This window comes from Maniola jurtina, chromosome 19 (genome assembly GCF_905333055.1).
Source record: "Maniola jurtina chromosome 19, ilManJurt1.1, whole genome shotgun sequence".
NCBI classification, from domain to species: domain Eukaryota; kingdom Metazoa; phylum Arthropoda; class Insecta; order Lepidoptera; family Nymphalidae; genus Maniola; species Maniola jurtina.
The window spans coordinates 11,971,203-11,995,601 of record NC_060047.1 but is presented as its reverse complement, the minus strand read 5'-3'; the positions used below and the strand labels follow the sequence as shown (position 1 = coordinate 11,995,601).

Genomic DNA, 24,399 nt, shown 5'->3' with positions numbered 1-24,399 from the left:
CTAAAGGTTACTTATACTAAATATTTTTATCACATTATAGTAAATATATGTATCTTTTATATAGTACATTGCCTATCATCAAGCCATTCTAAAGTATTGTTATCATATAAATTGACAAAATATACGATTCTATCTATTTTACTAAAGCTTCTGAGCAAAGGACTCTTCTCAAAATGAGATTTAGGTCATAGTCTGCCAAACTGCACTGGCCAAGCGTGATTTGGCAGACTTCACACACCTTTGAGAACATTATGGAAAACTCTCAGGCATGCAGGTTTTCTCACGATGTTTTCCTTCACCGGTAAAGCGTATTTGATTGATTTAATTGAAAATGCACATAACTCTGAAAAGTTATATAATTACTAGAGGATACCCGCGACTTGGTCCGCGTGAATGTAGGGTTTGAAGATCTCGTGGGAACTGTTGGTTTTCCGGGATGAAAAGTTGTCTATGTCAATAAAATGGACGCAAGCTACGTCGGTACCAAATTTCATACAAATCAGTTGAGCGGATGGGACTTTAGGAATCCCGTGGGAATTCTTTGATTTTCCGGAATAAAAAGTAGCCTATGTCCGTCCCCGGGATATAAGCTGACTCTGTACCTCGTCAGAATCGGTTAAACTGTTGGGCCGTAAAAGGTAGCAGACAGACAGACAGACAGACACATTTTCGCATTTATAATATTAGTATGGATGGATGAGTGTAAGGCAATATTGGCTCTTCTTACATAATGGATTTAGAAAATCTTCAAACTTTACCTAGTCATAGGGTCATAGTATCGAAGATTATAATATGATTTTAACTGACATTTTGACGAGTGTAAAAATTAATTACAAGCGTAAATTACACCTAGTAATTATCTCACTCGGGTACCAGGCCCTCATAAGCGCTCGGCGGTGTAAAGATAATAGACACAGCCTCGCGACCTCTCAACCTCGACACGTCAGTCTTGACGCCTCTATACGTCCGACTTGACATGTGGGTGAAGAATGCACGGCACTTTTGTAAGCGCGTCTAGCTTTTTCTTAGAAGGATTTGACTAATCCAACAGTATTTTGTTTAGAAGACGATGTTATAAGCAAGTTTACATTAAAATAGTTAGTTAGTTATGAACAGTGCATTTGCAAATATTCGTTTACCCATTGTTTACCCATCAAATAAGCTCGCTTGGTAGGTATGGAGGTCTAGTTGGGACCACCACGGAAACTTCTACTGTTTATTTAAAAACAAAATTGCAAATCGGTCCAGAAACCTCGAAAAAATCGGTGTACCTACATTTAAAAAAGCGGCCGAATTGAGAACCACCTCCTTTTTGGATGTCGGTTAAAAAATACAACTTAATGCGTTAATGAAATCAAGTGACATAAGCTGCCAACACTGGAAGGGTTAGCGCCCTCTGTGTAAACAGGTGCTGTACCCCTTTCGATAGCGCTCAGGCATCTCGAGAGAATGCGCAGAGTAAATATTTGAAACACCAATCTCTTCCTGTCCAGGCGTTAATCTCTTTAACCATATCTAATATAAGCTTAAAATCATTACTTTTTTGGGATCCGTACCTCAAAAGGAAAAAGGAACCCTTGTAGGATCACTTTGTTGTCTGTCTGTCTATCCGTCTGTCGTGTCGGTTAAGAAAACCTATAGGGTACTTACCGTTGACCTAGAATCATAAAAGGCAGGAAGGTAGGTCTTATAACACAAGTAAACGAAAAAATTCCAAAACCGTGAATGTGTGGTTGGTTACATTACAAAAAAAAAATGTGTTCACGAAAAATTAATTTTCGCGAAAATTTTGGTAAGCTATTAAATATTGCCGATAATTATACTAATTTAAAGGGGAAAGTTTGTGTGTTTGTGGGTATGCGTGTATGTTTGTTACTCCTATAACGCAAAAACTACTAGACGGATTTGAAATAGAGATTTATCCCGGAAAATCAAAGAGTTCCCACGGGTTTTTCAAAAAACTAAGTCCACGCGCAGAAGTCGCGGGCATCGGCTAGTAAGTACTATCAATGTCAAAACAAAAAACATCATAGATGCAAATACTCAAATAACATTACGGGAAACCTATCCACAAACACAAGGTTCACCATAGAATTGAAACCTCCGCCCATGGGACCCTGTAGAATTAACGAACGCGCCCCTAATTGGTATTGTATGAAGATGCAAATTCGAAGAATGGTAACAGAGTAACAGCCATCCTACTCTTGGTACATGTAATTGATAAGGCGTCCCGGATTTGAATTTCAAATTTTATTTTTCATTCATACCTCCCGGGAGTTTCCTTCCTAAATTTCACTTCCTATTTTCTCGCGTTTGTTTCGCTTCTTTTGTTTGGGAAATGAAACAAGTATCTCTGAATAGATAAGTTTTGAAACCTATTAGTGGTTATTATAAGGACGAAATACACTCTACCTCAAAAATAAAATAAAGTATCTTTCTTTCTTTCATTCTTCTCTAGTTATTGAGAAGTTCAGCGCCTTTTTAACCCCCGACCCAAAAAGAGGGGTGTTATAAGTTTGACGTGTGTATATGTGTATCTGTCTGTGGCATCGTAGCTCCTAAACTATTTTAATTTAGTTTTTTTTGTTTGAAAAGTGGCTTGATCGAGTGTTCTTAGCTATAATCCAAGAAAATCGGTTCAGCCGTTTGAAAGTTATCAGCTTTTTTCTAGTGACTGTAACCTTCACTTGTCGGGGGTGTTATAAATTTTTAATTTACACTTGTTTTATCACAGAGTGAACGTTTAATATATAAGTAGTAGTATATAAGTACGAACTATCCTTTGTTCGCATAAGGACAGATTCTCAAAACGACAGATGTACGAGTAGGTACTGAGTTATCGTCATCAACCGATAGACGCCCATAGCTGGACATATTACGACTAGATAAATCTCTTGTAGAGATTTCCAAACGCCCGCTGGCTGAATCTAGTGGCTCCTTGAGAGTTGCGACTCGTTTGATGTCTTCTGTCATTAATAAAGTTAATTTTCGAAAACTCATATTGACGTAATGGGAACCAATTTGAACGCGCAAACTCTTTTAGGATAAAACCTGTAACCACTAGGATATTATAGAATACCTAAATACTTTATATCTACATTTTAAAATATTATGAGACAGAACATAACAGTTAATCACGAATTACCGCTCGGCTTATTATAATGAGCCGGTTATCCTCACTTACAATCTATTGGCCACTAATCAAGCGTAATGCCTGTAAGGCCGGTAATCTGCCCGGCGCGTCTAGCCCGGCCTTAGAGCTTAGCCTATTGTGCAGCGGCGTCAATGGCTGACCGGAGCCGGTTTAGCCTTGGTATATAACCTACAATTACTTTAATTATAGTTAATGTATGTAAATTAGCAACAATGAAGAAAATGGCAACGAAAAATGACTACTAAGAACTTAATAGATGATGACCAATGTGATGACAATTTTTTTTTCCAACTGGCTTGACGGCTTTGAGTTCTAGTACTATTGAGCCTTTTTAACCCCCGACCCAAAAATAGAGGTTTAATAAGTTTGACGTGTGTATCTGTGTATCTATGTATCTGTCTGTGGCATCGTAGCTCCTAAAATAATGAACCGATTTTAATTTAGCTTTTTTTTGTTTGAAAGGTAGCTTGATCGAGAGTGTTCTTAGCTATAATCCAAGAAAATCGGTTCAGCCGTTTGAAAGTTATCAGCTCTTTTCTGGTTACTGTAACCTTCACTTGTCGGGGGTGTTATAAATTTTTAATTTAGACTTGTGTGCTTTTGATTACTATATCGCTAGAACTCGCAGAACTAACTAGTTGTTTGTTAGTTCTACTAAAATGAAGAAGTCACATGTGGATGCGCCTGGTAGGTAAGGCGCCTATGATACACGCTGAATTGTACCAGGATCATAGAAACCCTAAAGAGCTCTACCGCAGTTTGTATTATCACTGTGGCTCTTTCAGTTTAGTACCTGATAGGAGTGCAGTCGGAAGTGCTATTTGTACTGGCATTCCTAAAAATAAACGCTTTAAGGTCTACTATGAAGTACCATGGACCCTTGAGTTTTGTTAACTCTTTCGATTCTAAAATCATGCTCGATCTTTTTGTTACTCTGTATGTCAAATTATTATCATAATGACCTATAAAGATGACCGAATAAAAAACTCAGGTAACATAATTCACCGTATCCGATACACCTACCGTCTCAATTCCAATTTCCACCACAAAAACACTTCTATTTCTAAAAAAGCGAGAAACCCACACGCAAATATTTCGCATTTAAATAATAAATAAATCGGATTGCAAAACAAAAAGGGCCGGCCATATCTGGTCAGAGAGTCGATGGGCAATTTGTCGGACATTTTATTGGGCGGCCATGATCCCGCCGCCCGCGCATCCTGCGTGGAACACACGTAGGTATTAACAAATTGCACGTGTACACGTCGCGTCGATTTGAATCACTTTTATTGCAATCGTAAGATTGCTATTGGTATGGTGACTTGGATGCTGCCTAGACACGATCACACATTTGAAATCGAAATCAAAATTTATTCCTTTCATGTTTTTGGGGTTCCGTAACTATACCTCAAACTTTTAGCGTCACTTTGTTGTCCGTCCGTCTGTCTGTCTGCCCGTCTGTCCGTCTGTCGTGTCTGTCAAGTAAACCGTTTCGTCGATTCAGGACCAAACAAAGAGTTCCCCCACTCTAGTTCACTCTGGCACGGATATCATCTCAGCATGTCCGTAGTCAGCGCTGGCCAAATCCGACTTTGCAGACTTCACATATTACCTTACTCTTGAGAACATTATGGAGAGCTGACAGACTTCATTCACAGAACAAAACTGTGCGTGAAATCTGCCTATCTTCACTGGGCCAGAATGGCAGACTCTGACCTTAATCCTTTTCATTCTGAGTTGTGTAAAGTGTATAAAATTATATATTCTGTTAAGTAACGTTAGATTTTATACCTAAGTCTGAGTTGAACAAAGTTTTAGTATACGCCAGCATATATCGAGTATCGCAAATCCCTGGAGTGATATTTTTCTAGTATAAGCTAGTATTTATTTTGCAGGAATGCTCATTAATAAACGCATTTATAGCGAGACGCTGGGCAGCGGCCGTAAAGTGCGATGTTTTATGTCATTCCGCGTGAGATAATCATGATATTTCCATACGTACCTAACTTTAGAGTGACTATGGTAAGAGCGGTTCAGACTGACAGTGTATACGTAGAGTTACTTCGTGATCAACCCTCGTCAACCCTAGTGAGCGGAGGTCCCTCAGAATGAGAAGGGGTTAGGCCACAGTCTGCCACGCTGGCTCAGTGTCGATTGGTAGATTTCACACACCTTTAAGAGCAGATATGCAGGTTTCTTCATGACGTTTTCTTTCACCGTTAATTGCTCAAAACACACATAACTCCGAAAAGTAAGTGCGTGCCCGAGATCAAACCCGAGATTCCCCGACTAGGAGGTGGACATCTTAACCATTAGGCTATCACGACTTAGCGTTCCTTATAGCTGGTGTATTAAAAATTAAAACCTCTACCATAGAACGAACTAAAAAGTAAAAAAATCACATTTAAAAATAACACACACATTTTTCCAAAAAAATTATAGCCATAGTCACTCGAAATGATGTACCTGAGGATTTTAAGGATACCTGATACATCCAAACCATTTAAGCTATTTAGAAATTTTGATTGGATAAAGAAACGCACATACATACCTACACCATGAAACTCACGTATGCTACACCATGTTAACATTTTAACTTTTTTTGAGCAATAGTGTAATAATATTAATGTGAGAAAAACGTTGCCAATGTGAAGGGTCTTTACGATTCGCTAAAGGAAGATCCGAGTCAGGTTACAGGCACATGACGGTAATGCGCTGCGTTGGCGAAGTGATTTTAATAACGGACATCGCGCCGTAGGACGCAACCTCTTTAGGTTTTACATAACCATAACATAGCTGCCTCGTGTGTTTTTGTATTACAAGTTGATTGTTATATCAAAAATTTAAATTTGATAAGTAGTAGACGGATTTTTGCGCAACGGATCAGCCTGGCTGTCCAACGCGGAAATGCAGCCAGTATTCTTGGCACCATTCCACGCGGGCATGATTTGTATAGTAATTAGATAAGGCTAGCTTTAAGTTTTATTGTAATATTTTCATTATAAACAAGATTATTGTAATTAAAAATTAAAAAAAAAAAAAAAAAAAAGTAGTAGACAAGTGTAAATTAAATATTTATAACGCCCCCGACAAGTGAAGGTTACAGTAACTAGAAAAGAGCTAATAACTTTCAAACCGCTGAGCCAATTTTCTTGAATCATAGCTAAGAACACTCTCGATCAAGCCACCTTTCAAACAAAAAAACTAAATTAAAATCGGTTCATTAGTTTAGGAGCTACGATGCCACAGACAGATATACAGATACCTACACGTCAAACTTACGACACCCTCCTTTTTGGGTTGGGGGTTAATTAAAACCATTAACATTAGTTTAGTATTCACACCTATTAGGTACTCCAAACACTACCTACTAACATTAGCATGTCGGTGACGCAAACTTGAAACTTTTAGACATCCTGAAATCGCCCAACGCACCTAAAGAAATTTACTTTAAAAAAAACTTTTGTAAGGGAGAATGCGTTGGTTAGTTAATTACGCCAATATACTCAGTAGTTTTCGTTCGTTATTAGAAAAACAAAAGTTTTTCTTGTTAATGCCATCGATACGATAAAATCTTTCATTTAAAACGCACTTACAAATTACAAAATATAAGTACAAACCCATATAAAATCAATTACAAAATTGAAAAATCTCACACTCGAGTCCATTAATTTAAAAGATTAGCAAAAAATAGATCACTTACCAATTATTTACTTGTAGTATCGTTAACCCTGTATCTTGTGCCAATTGCTTCTTCTGGTCCTCCGAGGGGTAGGGATGCTGGAACAAAACAACTCAATGAGACAAATCGAATTTACTAAACCCATCTAATACTAATTTAATTCGGGCCCGCTTTGTATGGGAATTTAACAAAATTGCTGCTCGGTAGACTTTTTAGGGCATTAGCAAAAGGATTGTTTTGGTCTAATGAACTGGAGTTCTAAATTAACTGTTCGTTTTGTACTAAATTAGTTAATTAGTAGAAATCCTGACTGACTTATGAAATTTTTTGTATGTTATTTTTTACACACTCAAGATACATACAGAAACTTTTACGATGGATACCTATTCCTAAATAAGCGTTCGTTTATTTTTGAGAAATTGTGACGCACACGTACCGACTGTAATAACTGGCTTTGATTTAGTTTGTTTGTAGGGTTCCCTACCTCGAAACGAAAAATGAAACCCTTATAGGATCACTTTATTGTCTGTCTGTCTGTCCGTCTATCCGTCTGTCATGTATGTCAAGAAAACCTTTAGGGTAGTTCCCGTTGACCCAGAATGGTAGGTAGGTAGGTCTTATAGCACAAGTAAAGAAAAAACCCGAAAACCGTGAATTTGTAGTTACACCACAAAAAAAAATTAAACGTCTTTCAATTTTCAAAGTAAGATAACTATACCAAGTGTACATAATATGAAAGGGCTTTACGTGTACATTCTACAACAATTTTTTTTTTGCATAATAGGTTTTTGATTTATCGTGCAAAATGTCGGAAAAAATACCCAAGTACGGAACCCTCGGTGCGCGACTCTGACTCGCACTTGGCCAGGTTTTTTTTATAAATAACTGTATCTTTTCGTTTTTAAAATAAGATAAAGAAAGAAAGGATTTTATCTTATCTTGTGTGATAAAACAAGGTACAAGGGCGACACGGGTACCACGTACGTATCTAATGACATTGGTTTTTGCCGTGCACGTCGGAGGGAAGGCCCCCGCGAGACCTTCATGTATTTCATGTGCCTCTGGTACCAACCGCAGGTAGCGTATGTGTAAATAAATTATTAACCAGTTTCGAATCCCCGGTCGATACCCGGCTGGTTTCGAAGACGTGACTGTGTTTCTTAACAAAAACATAAATATCACATGACAAATAATTTAACAAGTGTAAATTAAAAATTTTCAACACCCCCGACAAATCATTTTCAAATAAATAATTATGTATATCTAGGCAACGTCCATCTTGACAGCTTGACATTTGTCAATTGACATAATATTATGAACCTAACGGTTATGTAACCTTCTTTTCTACAAGAAAACTAGAAAAGAGCTGATAACTCTTAAACGGCTGAACCAATTTTTTTGGATTATAGCTAAGAACACTCTCGATCAAGCCACCTTTCAAACAAAAAAAACTAAATTAAAATCGGTCCATTCGTTTAGGCGCTACGATGCCACAGACAGATACACAGATACACAGATACACAGATACACAGATACACAGATACACAGATACACAGACACACAGATACACAGATACACACGTCAAACTTATAACACCCCTCTTTTTGGGTCGGGGGTTAAAAACACAAGTAACTTATTAGAAATTATTTAAAAAAAATATTTTTCTAAAATTTAATAATAATCTTATTAATTCGGCTTCCGCCTCTTTGACAGGTGCAAAGCGTGGATTAACTCTTTCTGTAACTATTTATGTAAAATATGGTGACAAGGATTCATGAAGGATTTCAAATTTTCATGCTTTTCCTCACGATGTTTTCCTTCGCCGTTAGAACAAGTGGAAAAGTAGAAGGTTCACGCTGCGTAGGTTCTTGATTTATTATCTACATATTAATAAATACGGAAGTAAATTTATTCAATCAGGAAGTCGTAAGTAAGCTCATCCTTCAAACCGTCAAAGATAATGAATAAAGCAATTGAATTTCGTGGAAATGCGTATGCGCAATCAAAAAAACAAAAGAAATAGACATCATAAAGCATTTGCGATATCAATTCCGCTAACCGACACGAAATCAATCAAATGATTTATAATTACCTCATAGGCGTCCATCTTTGTTTCGTACATTATAAACATAACGCATAAACATCCTGCGAAGCGCATTAATGCATTAGTGCCGAACGCGATCAATTGGAATAACAAACAGACGGACAGACCTCCCGGACGGTAGTACGGACCGGGATACCTATTTTCTGAACTTACAAGTTTATTGGTTTTGGTATTAATGCGGTATTATCCTAACGGTGAATCATTGATTTTGCACCATCATTCACATGCAAGATGGAAGCTAAAGGGTAGTAGATATGGTGATAAAATGTTATGGTTATTTAAAAAAATACTTTCAAATCTTCGCTTTTGACTTTGGTTTTATTGATATTGATGAGCTCTTAACTTTTTAGGAAAAAGCTCGCATTTGAAAAAAGTTAAACTTTTTGTTTAAAAGTATTTTGTTAAGTGCTTACAATATGCAGTGGTCAACCATACTGCGGTGTATTTGTACATTTTATAGTCATAATTGTATGAAAGTTGTTGGTGTAAGTAAATAAAATAATTCCTAAGAGCATTCATTTTTATATGTATTGTTGTCGACCTTGGTTACGGACTACTATTTTCTGAAGCACACTCGTAGGTGCCAAAATATCTATTCTATGTAGTCTGTGTCTCAAAAAACAATGACACTCATCAAAATAAAATTAGCGTACTAAAGAAACACCCGTTTATACGCCTCTCAAGCACAATATTGTCAGTTTTATAGGCTTTAAAACAAACAGCCGCGACTCAAGATCATTGCTTTACAGCGACATAAAGCCGGGGGACGGTGTAATTCGCCCCGTAACCCCTCCATACGATTGCAATATCGTTTTACGTGTAATTTTCACTACGGGTGCATTATTTTGATGTCGTTTTTCGGTGACGCGTTCCGTGTTTTTATGGGGTGATGCTCGGTTCAATTATTATTTTACGCTCCGCTTTTTCTTTAACGAGAATATTATTATGAGCAAATAAACCAAAAGTGGTGTTATGCCTATTTATGGTGTATTTTGTTACTAAAATTTGCATTTTTGCAGATATATCAGCTTTTCGAAGAGCATTCTACTATCGTCAACCTTGATAACGGACCACCATTTCGTTGAAGCACACTTGTAGATGTCAAAAGGTGCATAATTACCGCAGCAACATCTATGAATATGAATTGAAATGAATTAACACTTCGCCTATCTGGAATTTCATAATATCTTTGATTATTGTACTTTTTATGACGTCATAAACAAAAAATAGTCACCAACGTAGACCGAACCTAAATTGTGAGAATAATACTGAAAACATTGTTTTCTTTACCTTTAAAAAAACTAAGTAAAGAAAAAAATAACCGCGAACGCAACACGCTGTTTATCAAACCCGCGTTTGATGCATCGGTGTGCGCATATCTGATAACACTAGATTACATTATTTCTGCGAGTAAGGTAACTTAAATCCACCATTTATTCCGAGCTTGTCTGTATAAATCATAATAAAGCTGTGTCCACACGCGGACAATGGTGCCTTATGCGTCGGATACACTTGTAGCGTGTGACGTATCAATTTCTTTGAGAAAATTCTTATCGGACGGATCTCGCGACGCCTTTTTTTTGTTTTGGTTCTTAGGGTCCCGTATCTCAAAGGGAAGTAAATCAACTTTTATAGAATCACTTCGTTGTCTGTCCGTCTGTATGTTTGTCAAGATCCTTTTACTCAGGAAAAAAAGTTGAAATTATAATAAAACCGTGTTTCCTGCAAAGTATAACCAAGAGGAATATAGGCAAATAAACACGCTCCAACAAAGACATCATTGCTTTTTATGAAGCTTGATTGTCGTCCAGCGCAAGCCTATCTTGCAATATAAAAAAGTGTTTCGGTTCACGGTCCCTTGAACCTGTACAAAAATCAAGTTTCTAAGTCAACGCAATCAAAAAATACAGCATATCTTGACACTAACAAATAAATCAAAACCCATTAGGATATTTCTCAATTCCCATTGACCTAGAGTCATATTGGCGTCTGAGGTCTGAAAAGCTTAAGTGGGTAAATGGAAAATACGATAATCGCACTTTACGTAAAGTAATAATTTGGACTTTATTCACTTAAATATCACAATTTTTTTTTGGGATTACAAAGTTACATTACACGTATCCTTCAAAAGTGCGGAACCTGAGTGCGCGAGTCGGACTCACACTTGGCAGGTTTTTTTGGTTTTTATTTATTACCACGACTAAGTTATGTTGGTAAGCGATTTACAAATCGACCACCGAGGTGAGGTGAAAGTTTGGAAGAAATTCGAGAAGCTCGCCAATGTACTCGGGAATAATGGTTGATGGTGTTTTGGGAAACCATTGTATTATATAGGTAGGTTTTGTAAACAATGTCTTTGATATCTTGATACATGTTCAAATGTTGTTGAACTTACTACACAAAGAACCTTAAAGAACGGTAATCTTTGGGATTATTTTATTCATTGTGAACGATCTACGAGCTTTGTTACTGTATTTTTTATATTTATTTTTTATATTGGTTTGTCATTTTTAGCCAACCATTCGTCGGCCTAGTGAGCGCGGGTTAAGAGGGGTCTCTCCGTCACTCGCTCCATACAAACGTAGTTCCAATTTCATTTGAATATTAAGCAACCAAAGTCCATGAAATTTTGCAGACATATTCTAGAAACTAATATTTATGCATGTGGTTTTCCAGATTACAGTTAAAATATTCTTAAAAATTCACATACAAATCTTTGAGCTCCAGTAATTTTGAAACTACATATTTTTAGAAAAATCTAAAACACCACAGGCACAGATATTAGTTTCTAGAATAGGTATGTCTGCAAAATTTCATGAACTTTGGTTACTTAATAAAATTGCAACTACGATTGTATGGAGTAAGTGACGGAGAGAGCCGGCCTGTTAAAAGCCACAGTCCAGCACACTGGCCAAGTGTAGCAGATATCACATGCCTTTACATTACTCTCATTGTAGCTTTATTACGGAGCACTGGCATGCAAGTTTCCCAAGGACATCTTAAATAAACTAAAGTCAAAGTCAAATTCAAAGTGAAAATCATTTATTCAAAGTAGGTACTATTGTACACCTTTTGCTTGTCGGATTTGTTGTTCGGACTAGTCTATACAATGCTAATGCAAGTCTGATTATGCCTATTGGAGATGCCAAATCACGATGTAATACCTAAGTACAGGGCCTCTTTATATTCTTTGATTTTTTCAACAAAACTATTCAATCATTTAATTTAGAAGTATTTATACTATGCACTTCATACCGACAAAAGTTTAACATTTTACTGTAAGTTTTATTAAATCTTGTAAAAAAACAGGCCAAGTGCGAGTCAGACTCGCGCACCGAGGGTTCCGTACTCGGGTATTTGTTCGACATTTTGCACGATAAATCAAAAACTATTATGCAAAAAATTAATAAAAATCTGTTTTAGAATGTACAAGTAAAGCCCTTTTCTATGATACCCCACTTGGTATAGTTACTTGGTATAGTTTACTTGGTATAGTATCTTACTTTAAAAATTGAAAGAAAGAAAAAGTGTTTATATATTTTAAAAGACACACAATAAAGTGGCCTTAAAATCCTATAAGGGTTCTGTTTTTCCTTTTGAGGTACGGAACCCAAAAAAAAAGAGAAACAGAATAAAATATATCGTAATAGTTTGTATTTATTCGCAAAAGCAGCGCACCGCGGGACGGAGCAATCGGGTTTTGCGCACGTTTTTCGTCAGCCGAGGCCGCGCCGAAAATCGAAAAAACATTATCAAAAATTTATGATGCCTATTACGGTGAACACAAAAACAGGAAAATGATAAACTCAACGGAGCCGGCCAGGTAACGGGGCTTGTCAAATTTATACGGGACCCGGCCGTTTTTGCCGACGTCCGTCAATTATTTTTAATTTTGGCAACGTTTGGCTCGTGACCACCTTATAGAATGAGGCAAAAACTGGCGGGTTAGTGTTGACAGCTTATCATAATCATAGAATTAGCTGGTACTAATGGGAGGTCGGGGATTTGGTTCCGGGCTTGCACCTCTAACTTTTCACAGTTTTATAGACACTGCGGGTACTATTAACATTAGCATGTTGGTGGCACGACTTTGAAGTTCCAACCCATCCAAAAGTTGCCTAAAGAAATTATCACTTGGAAAACTTTGCTATCTCTCTGTACCGAGGTACTCTACTGCTACCTCGGGTCTTTTCAAGAAATCATCACTAGTCATCATGATCAACCCATTGCCGGCCATTTACTCGGCACGGGTCTCCTCTCAGAAAAAGAGTATGAGTTTTTATTTTAAAAGAATATTAGCCATGCTAATCATGACTAATACTCCCCTTTTCCCTCCAATTAAGCGTAAAGCTTGTGCCAGGAGTGGGTACGACATTGGTGCAATGGGTGGGGCTTGAACCACCGACCTTTCGGAATTCAGTCCGCTCCTCAACCGTTGAGCTATCGAGGCTGCATTATGGAGAGAACATTATGGAGAACTCTCAGGTAGGTCTGCAGGTTTCCTCACGCTGTTTTCCTTCACCATTAATAAAGCAAAGTGATGTTGCTTGAAATATTATAAAAAATAGAGCAGCTTACAAAGACAAAACCTTGTTCAGCCAGCCCTTAAAATAAACACACATCGTCAATTCGACAGCCATTGCACCAGGGCATCATAAACTCTATTGAGATATCAAATTTCCGAAAAACCAATTCCGTATAGTCTCCACCCTCATAAATCACAAGTGCATTAAAATCACGATTATACCGGGCATAAGTTAGCAATAAATCCGATATTGGGAGTGAAAAAAGCACGAGCAGCCCCTACAGTAAAAAGAGGCACGAAATTCGTGAACAAACTATAAATTTTGTTTTGCAATGGTAAGAGAAACAATCCATTTGTTGGCGCCTGTTTCAACGGGCCACTGGGGCGTGGATTTGGTATAGGTACGAGTAAGTGTGAGCGAAATCTTTCTATTGCTAAATAATTTAAAAATGTATGGCCTTTTTTACAATCTGAATTGTGCTGGGTAGTATTTGAAGCGAAGCATATTGGCGGACTTGTAAGGCATTCAGGTTTCCTCACAATTTTTTCCTTCACTGTTAAAGCAATCGATATTTACTGTACGAGTAAGTATGGATTTGGTTATACGCACGTATTTAGTCGGTGTACGCGCAGCGAGGTGAGTCTCTATGAAAAAGGACCCCGAATGGGTTCGATCGAAGCTAGTCGGGCTTACATCGACTTTATACGTGAGTATAGCCATAACAATCTGTACTTCTAATGGAAATCACTCACGATAGTTTAAAAAAGATATATTTAATTGCTTGAAACGCATTAACTCTGAAAAATTAGAGATGCGTGCCCGGGATGAAACCCATAACCCCCGAAGGCCAACGTCTGAACTACTAGGCTGTTATCCCATGTTAAAACTTTAAACACATCTACTACAGATAAAATATCTCATAAAAAGCTACCTTAGATAGTCGTTTTTAATCAAATACTGAAATGGCAAGAAAAGCGCCGTATCATGGCAAATAGCTTGTCTAGGCCGGGACTTTATGCCGGCAATAAAATAACAACTTAATCTCAGAACAAAATATTATCACTATAAATATATTCTTAGTCTTATTTATACATATTTTATGAGAAATGATTTCATATCCATACATTTTCAATGTCATTTTAATGTGAAAGTGCGGCTGCCCTGTTAATTTGTCTGTTTCTCGTTTTATCCGTTTAACTGATTGTAACGAAAAGTATAGAGACAGATAGGCTACTTTTAGTCGTCCCGGAAAATCAAAAAGTTCTCACGGGGTTTAAAAAAAAACCTAAACGCAAGTGGATTGATTCGCGGGCTTCATCTATTTTGAACACAGATAACTACATCCCAGAGACGGATATAGGCTACTTTTTATCCCAGAAAATCAAAGAGCTCCCACAGGAGTTTGAAAACCTAAAACAGCGTGATGTCGGGAGCGCCATCTAGTATGTATTAGAATGTATTAGAACTGTGAATGATATAAACAAGTTATATCGACCATTTTTTATCATCAAAATTTTATTATAGAGTTTCTTCAAAACAGAACCGGGTCCTTCGAGACGTGCGCGATGATTCTAACGACATTCGAAAATCACCGAGCTCCTGAATATATTATTATTGTTATGGCAATGGCGAGAGTCGGGAAACTGTGAAATACACACACTCGGCTTGAGTTATGCCGCCGCGCATATCATTAGGGAATTTGCGCGTCGGTGTACGCCCGGTTGAATTTTTCATCATTCGCCCCCGAGATTATTTTATCGCGAAATATTGTTTTTTTTCCTGACGTAAGTTTTGTGTAAAGAACAAGATGCACAATTTAAACCAATGGGTTTAGAAATTGAGTTGAAATTCCACAAACTCGAATGAAGTAATTCGCGTCAAAGTTTCTAATACGCACTGCTAGAGTACGGCTTCCGTTTTTCCCGGCTTCCGTTTTCTCCACCAGTCAAAATATTGGTAAGCTTTAAAAGAAGATTGAATAGCAATTTGAGCTTGTCCGCTTAACCTTGGGCTGCACCATCGTCAATCACTGTGATCACATACTATCTGGTGTGATTGCAGTCAAGCGCAAGTCTATAACATAGTTAAAAAGTTTTAGCTATGTCGCTACTACGGGCTTTTGTTCTTCTGTGAATTTCCTCGTTCCAGATTTTATCAATGAGTGTGATACCCAACATAGCTCGCTCCATGACACGCTGAGCGAGCTGGACTGCTGACCTGAAGAAGATGGCGGGGAGCGGGTGGATGAGGAAGGCGGCGGACCGTGTTTGGTGATGTTCTCTAGGAAAGGCCTATGTTCAGCAGTGGATGCCTGCAGACTGGAATGGAATGGAAAACTAATCAAGTTTTATAATGTATGTCGATCCGAACTCTGTACTTGATTCATAATTTATTGTACCTCACAACTCTAACCAAAACTGGCATGTTAACCCAACTTTTGTTTCAGAAGAACAAGTTGATGTATTAAATTTTTCTCTCGCAAGACGTGATGTTTTAGAGTTGAACTAAAATATGCATACCTTTACTCTACGTGCTACAAATATTAGATATAGCAAAACTTAAATATTATAAAGAATATTCAGAGCAGATTTTGTATAGATACTTAGCCCGTAAGTTGTGATATTTTTAACCCCCGACCCAAAAAGAGGGGTGTTATAAGTTTGACGTGTGTATCTGTGTATCTGTGTGTCTGTGTATCTGTGTATCTGTGTATCTGTCTGTGACATCATAGCGCCTAAACGAATGAACCGATTTTAATTTACTTTTTTTTGTTTGAAAGGTGGCTTGATCGAGAGTGTTCTTAGCTATAATCCAAGAAAATCGGTTCAGCCGTTTAAAAGTTATCAGCTCTTTTCTAGTTTTCTTTTAGAAAAGAAGGTTAGATAACCCTTAGGTTCATAATATTCAAGTGTCAATTGACAAATGTCAAGCTGTCAAGATGGACGTTGCCTAGATATACATAATTATTTATTTGAAAATGATTTGTCGGGGGTGTTGAAAATTTTTAATTTACACTTGTTAAGTTTATAAACGTGATATGAGCGTTCGAGATAATCTGTCATTTAGACCAGTTACCATTTACACCTATCTCCGCTTTGTTCCACCATAATTATTATGCCACAGTTTATTCCGGTGTTTGTTCAGCTTCAGGTATTTTGGCTTCAGTGCTCAAGTTGAGGAAGCGCCGAGATAACCAATTCTTAGGTACTTATGTGATGTGTGGCCTAATTTACAAAATAAACGTTTTCCTTTCTTCCTTCTTTAGTACGGAAGGTCTTACGGAAGGAACCTAGTTGTTAAGATGTCTATTTTCGGGAGGATTGAGGCTCGATCCCGGGCACGCATCACTAACTTTCGGAGTTACGTGCGTTTTAAGCAATTAAATATGCTTTAAAGTTAAAGGAAAACATCGTGAAGAAATCTGCATGGCTGAGAGTTGTACATAATGTGACGTCTGCCAATTCATTCTTGGCCAGCGTTGTGGACTATGACCTTAACCCTTCTCATTCTGAGAGGAGACTTGTGCACAATAGTGGGCCAGCGATGGGTTGATCATTGTGATTTTTAACCCCCGACCCAAAAAGAGTGGTGTTATAAATTTGACGTGTGTATCTGTGTATCTGTCTGTGGCATCGTAGCTCCTAAACCGATTTTAATTTAGTTTGTTTTTGTTTGAAAGGTGGCTTGATCGAGAGTGTTCTTAGCTATAATCCAAGAAAATCGGTTAAGCTGTTTGAAAGTTATCAGCTCTTTTCTAGTTACTGTAACCTTCACTTGTCGGGGGGTGTTATAATTTTTTTATTTACACTTGTTTGATATCTCGTTTACGCACAGTTAACTTAAGGTTACACGAGCCTTGTTTTTAAAAATTGTAGTATAGAAGCAGGCGTTATTTTGCGGAAGTCCATGATATTCAAGGAACCAAAAGCTTATAGCAAAATAAGCTTTTGATTCCTTGTATTTAAAAATTGTTTAGTGTGCTTTGCTTGAATAGGGGGATAAGTAATTATTATTCCAAGAAATTCAATTACAGCCATTTCGGCGATGTAATTTTGAAATTTAATTCAAATCTTGCTTCCTCATTCGCTCAGGGACAAGGGCCCCGTTAAGGGCAAAGGGCGACCACAAATAGACGTCAAAAAACCGGGGGCTCCCGGCTATGGGGCTGTTATGTCTCACCAGGGACGCATAAAGGTGTGGAGGTGTACTAACCCTATCGAAGATGTGACCGGATGGATGGCACTATTACCCAACGGCTGTATTTCACTGTTGCCAGCGCCTTGTTTATTTACGCGACCCTAGTTTATGTGCGAATATTCCCTTTAGTTCGCGGAGAATTGCTTTTTGTTGTTGCCTTTTTATGAATAACTCAAAACTGCTTTTTCATATTATCGCCTCGTTGGTCTCCATACGAACAGATTCTATATTGTGAACAAAAATATTTTATTGTTTCTTTGGAGACACTTTCGTTTCATACTAGGCTTACGAGATTTGACTAGAGGAAATTATAGGTCGTGAAGCCCATATTCTGTTCCAATTATTTAATTCTACAAAACCTGAAATACCCAACAGTGCGACACAGTGGTTACTTAATGTTTTTTTTTTAACTTTTAAATTGTTAATCTTATTAATAAGTCAATCAAGTATATAGAATATTATTCTCACACTCCTCTTCGGCATTATGCATGGGAATAGAAAAACTCCAAAGAAATCGTTAACTAAAAACATTCGAAATCTCAAGAAATCGGTATACTTAGTTACACAAGATATAAAACCTGTAGAGAAAGAGTGTTATAAATAAAAAACTTACTATTTTGGAGTATTAGTGACCTGCTTATAAACGAAAAGAAAATAACCCCGAAGAAATCCTCGTACATACGTTACTATTTTCTAAAACTACCTTCGATATCCGAAGAGAAATCTGTCAGGGAAATGTGGTAAAAACTAAAAAGCCCTCTATTTTCCCCACAAAGTGTGGACGTTGTCCATTACAGATTTGCATAATTTAGCCGGCGTGCTGCGGTGTTGCCCTGTGAATTCTTTATATGCCACTCTATGGGCAAAAATGTATCGGTTATTGGCAGAATGGCAGCTGTCGCTTTTCAGAGTTCCGTAGAATAGAAAAGAATAGAATAGATTTTTATTCAACTAGACTTTTACAAGTGCTTTTGAATCGTCAAATAATTTACCACTGGTTCGGAATGTCGTTCCTACCGAGAAGAACCAGCAAGAAACTCGGCGGTTGCTCTTTTCAATTGTTCAATTTACAATAATATTCCAAACTATACAAGCAATTGCAGCCCCGCGCATTGCTGGAGCGAGTCAAATCCATGCTTTTTTATCATTTATAATAATCTTCGATTGTGTAATATGCTTTTGCCATGAGCATACTTTTAATGGATTTTTTAAACTTTTGTTGACTGTGGAATTTTATTATATAAAATATTACACTCATTCCCAAAATGACCACTTTTAAGTACCTCAAAAGGAAAAAAAAATGGTCTGGAAGTCGCACTCACACACGAATAAATAGTATAGTTTTAATTACTATCCATAAAAAAATTTTGATTATAAACTTATATTTGCACAACAAAATAATTATGCGTACCTATCCTTCCAAAGTACGGAACCCTCGCGAGTCCAAATCGCACTTGGCTGGTTTTTTATATAAAATTTAAATGATTAATCCTTTTCGTATTTCGGCGTGGCATATTGAAGCAGGTGTGTTTTTGTAATGATTGGAAATAATGCTTTGTGACATTAATGTTTCAAAATACTTTACAAAATATCAAATGGGAAACTTTTGATTGGTATTTATCAAGTTCTAAAAGTCGGATAACTCCTGGCAGGCAATAAATCCGATAGTCTACGAAAATATTGGTGTCAAACGTTTCCAGGACTACAAGCAAGACATAGTAATAGGCCTCAATATGCTGTAGATCGTTTCAACGAAAAGTTCCTATGGCGTTATATTGGCTCCCCTGTCTGTCTAAGTCATTGGCACCATAATTGGCATGAGAAGACGCAGATTTTATTGTTTATTATTTATTTATTTATTTTGTTTATTTTTATTTGATTTTCATTTCATTTCATTCATGAAAATCAAATGAAAATAAATAAAATCTGCGTCTTCCCATGCCAATATGGTGCCAATGACTTAGACAGACAGGAGAGCCAACATAACGCCATAGGAACTATTCGTTGAAACGATCTATGCCAGGTAACAGGACATAAAAAGTTATCATAGTAGTCATGAAAGACATTGTGTCCTTCTAGCTTCCGGCTCCACAGATCAGCATCATGAACTAATATTATCACTTATATTCTAATCCTATAAAATTATAAAGTCAGTGCCAGGACCACAGTCATTACAAGTCATTATGGAGAACAGCAAGACATAGTCGGTCTAAGCGTGCTACTAGGACATAATAAACCATGAGAGCAGACATGAAAGACATTGTAACCTTGTGTGACGTCCCAATTCCATCATAGTCTCGCCTCAATGGCGGAGTTGCGAACTATCTCATTTCCCAGCTCAGTTCTGCTTCCGAGCGCCGTCAGAGCATCCGGCTCCACAGATTAGCATCAGCGTTTGACGTTTCGCCGGCCGCCATTGTCTCCATTGGTCCATTCATACGCTGCACGCTCCGATGTGAATCGATTTTCGAAATTAGAACGGTTACATTCGAAATGTTTATCGATTTTATGAAAATAGATCTCCTTTCTAGTTAAAAAATAGTCTATATCAATGGTATTTAAAATTGTTTAGTAATAAAGTAAAAGTAGTAAGTGATTTTTATTTGGCTAAAATTCAAATAAACGATGAAAACTTTCATCCCAATAACCGATAAATAATCGATAATCAACAGCCCATCCAGCTATAGATTTGGGTCAACGTTGCTTAACAATGTCCCTCATGAAAATTACGTGAGAAGAGGCCAAGTCAGTACTGCCTCAGTTGCTAATGTCACCGATATTACTTCAATGCGCTCGATGCAACTGAATCTTGACTTACGTCACATGGAATCACTTGACTATTCAAAAGCATTTGTAAGGCCTTATTACACGAGAGCTTTTTAACGTCCTTTAAAAAAGCGTCCAAATAGAAAAAATGCATTCCCAAGTAGGTTACATCTGTTCACACGTAAAAAAAGTTGACGTGTGAACATGTAAGTACATAAGAATACCTCCTTGTGATTTATTTGGACGCTTTTAAACGCTTTGGACGTTAAAAAAGCTCTCGTGTAAATGAGGTCTGAAAGTTTATTTGAATAACAAATCTTACTATTTTTATTTCTACATGCATATCGTTTCCTCTTCGGGTCGTCTGACGGTATGCGATCACCTTAAATCTCAAAACAAACGAACCATATCTTAAAGCAGAAATCGTTACATTGTGCAAAAACTGCACAAGCCGCCCTATAGCTACGAATAAGGCAAGTATTCACTTATAAACTTTGCATATCAAACACATCAAAGACGCCGGGCACCTGCGCGGTACACTCAAACGGTTGGGAATCAAATAAAATGAATAAATTCAAATAAAACGAATAAACTCAAATAAAATGAAATCAAGTGAGCTAAAAAAGACAATGTACATGAGATCCTATTGGATACTTGAAGGACCGTAGGGTTGTCGCAAGTGAACTTGCTGTAAATAATGATCTTCCATGAATCTAAATCTATACTAATATTATAAAGAGGAAACCTTTGTATTTTTGTATGTTTGTATTGAATAGGCTCAAAACTACTGGACCGATTTCAAAATTTCTTTTACCATTACTTAGAGGGATTCTTCCGAATCCGTATAGGCTATATTTTATCTCGGAAAATAGATAGGATTTTTCGTGGTAGTGTCCACCCGTGCGAAGTCGGGGCGGGTCGCTAGTACATATATAAAATGAAAGCTGACTGACTGATCCATCAACGTATCAACGCACAGTTCAAACCATAAGACAGATCAGGCCTATTATAACGTAGGCATCCAGTAAGAAAGGATTTTTGGAAAAACGCTAAAAGGTAAAAAATAGGGGGTTGTCCACGCAGATAAAGTCGCGGGTATACACTAATTTATTGTAAAATTAGTAGATATTAGTAGAAACATACGTATAAATGGAAATAAATCGAAAGCAATTTGCAAAAAATAAATAAAAAATAAAATAGTTTAAAACATTTTCACTTTTGGAACACGAAGTAGTACGTAGTAACCCTATTTTATACAAATTATTTTTGGATTTCTCTATTATTACAATTCTTGTCAAAAAAAATAACCACACATCCACTGTAGTTTATGTAAGAGCCATTGAGGTATGGAAGTATCGACAGCCCTAGAGTGCGTCAATTTAGCCCGTTTTGCATGCGACTCGAGCAATAAATAAGCTGCGGGTCTGAACAACCGCCCGTCGGCCATTGTGCCCGCGTCACCGCCGGCAGACCTGACAGCGGGGATATATCGTGTGTGCCCCACTTCTAAGTAGGTTAAACTTTAATTACGTACACTTAAGAATAAAAAAAACCGGCCAAGTGCGAGTCAGACTCGCGCATAGAGGGTTCAGTGCTCGGGTATTTTTTCCAACATTATTACACATAAAAATAATTAAAAATCTGTTTTAGAATGTACAGGTAAAGCCCTTTCATATGATATCCCACTTGGTATAGTTATCTTACTTCGCAAATTGACACACATTTAAATATTTTTTTAATGATGTAACCACAAATTTGCGGTTTTCAGATTCTAGGTCAACGGGAAGTACCCTATAGGTTTCTTGGACGGATGGACGGACGGACAGACAGACAGACAGACAACAAAGTGATCCTATAAGGGTTCCGTTTTCCTTTTGAGGTACGGAACCCTAAACACAACAAATAAATAAATAAGTGGTGGAAGCCTAGTGGTCAAGACGTCGGCCTACTATTAGGTAGGTCGGGGGTTCTCACATTTGACGCCTGCCAATGGCGTCGAAGGCTCGAAGTTTTGTTAGAAGTTCATAAGTTCGTAATAAAGTTGCTAATACGGTATTTGCCAATGTTAAAAACTAATTATTTTTAGTAATTATTAAATAGAAGGTCTACCAAAATAAGTAAGATCCACGTCCTTTGTTAGTTTTAAGCGTAATAACTATTTCAAATTATCGATTCAACTAAAAAAGCAAGACAAATCATTGTGACGTCACATGCCAGTATTTTTAACTGTCGTGAACTGTGACAGTGCCAAAAACGCAGAATCACGCACTAAGGTTGACTCGGTCGCGAATGACGATCATTGATCACTGATCACTAAAACAACAGCGTTCGTGTACAATCAGCGTGATCGAGGGAACACGGCGCCGCATAAACAGATGCACAGTGTGACAAATCGCGGATATCGACGCGCGAATCACTCATGTGGAACCGCTTTTATACGAGAGATATCCATTATTATGAACTAGAAGTCGCGGCTTCGTCCGCGTGGAATTAGGTTTTTAAAAATTCCCAAGGGAACTCTTCGATTTTTCGAGATAAATAGTACCTAACCTGAGTCCATGTACGGGTTCCAAATTGAATAAATGAATGGGCCGTAAAAAGATAGCAGACAGACTGACTCCATTTCGAATTTTTACCATAGATAAACAATTAATTTAATTATAGTATTATATCATTAGTATGGATTAAACCAAAATTATTAAAGTAACTACTGATTAACGGCCAAAATTAATCAATCTATTCGTAATCTGTCGACTTATTATAGCAACGTTGTTGTTATTTGTCAAGAACTGTATGGTGTTTTTGACAAACAACAACGTTAGTAAGTGACTTATCTAAATAGATATTACAGATAGATTGAATATTGAAAACGGACGTAACGCCGATTGAAAGTCTGTTAGTAATTGGGGCGGGCTCTTACGAGTTAGAACACTGCTGTCGCCACTGCTGACTTTTGAGGTCACGTGTGAGGGCGTTCCGCCCTCGGGCTGCTTAACACAGGTTTGGCGGGGCTCTTGTCTTGTACTGACCCTAACTAAGTTTTACAGCGTGAGTCCTAAGGCGGGCGCTATGCCCTTGATAGCAACCCGGGCATGTAGGTACAGGAAATAGGTCGAAGGTATGCTGGAAATGATTGAGGATGGAATTGATAATTTATAACGAACGTAAGTGACGCTTTGAAATCGCACTTTCAAATAAATAAATAAGTTAACAAAAAATAAAATAATATAAAAAAAATGCAAAAACATAGAGTGCCATAGTCCTCCGGAAACCAAGGAGTTGATCAAAGTTTATGCTCCTGGTTCCCCAGTTTTTGCTGGAGTTATTACCAGTGCGAAATGATCTGAGAGCCCATCGTATTATTATCTCAAGATGACCCCTACATTAAAAAGAGATTAGAAAGGAGTCACGATACAGAAGCTGAGAACACTTATTGAACGTTTAGTTTGTGAAATCCAATTAATAGGAAAACTTAACTAAATGACATATTAATTAAATTTTGCACCCCCTCCTCTCCTTCTTCCCCTATGACCACCAAGAAAGGGTTTTCAGGAATTCCAACGAAGGAAGCCAGGGCGGGTCAGCTAGCTATGACTTAAATTAATTAAACTAGTAATAACTAGATAAGCAACTAAATCCTTTGAAAAAATATTGCATATGTGAGCTTAGGTATAAAAGTTGAATACAGAATAAACAATACTGGGATTTTGTAAGTAGAAAGATTAGGTACCTAGGTGCAGTAAAAAAAAGTACTTGGTAAGACCTCGATCGTCGACGATACGAAATTGTTAAGTTCAATTTCAACAGAGAGCATTTCGGAATTTGTGCCAGTACATTATCAGTACAAGAAAGCATCTGATCAATCGACCTCTGATCCACAGCGTGTCGGTCCGGACATTCGGCCGACACTCGATAAATCACCGCACGAGTGTTGCGGCCATGACGGATGACTCTACGCACTTCTGCTGTC

General features: G+C 37.5%; 1 protein-coding gene across 3 annotated transcripts in view; it reads right to left on the bottom strand.

Moving 5' to 3' along the window:
* LOC123875258 (homeobox protein homothorax) overlaps window positions 1-24,399 on the bottom strand; it is a 476,104-nt gene that overhangs the window by 86,842 nt on the left and 364,863 nt on the right. For all 3 annotated transcript variants that reach the window (XM_045921002.1, XM_045921003.1, XM_045921004.1), the window contains exon 11: window positions 6,858-6,934. In XM_045921002.1, the coding sequence (XP_045776958.1) occupies window positions 6,858-6,934 (77 nt within the window). The remainder of the gene's footprint in view (window positions 1-6,857; window positions 6,935-24,399) is intronic.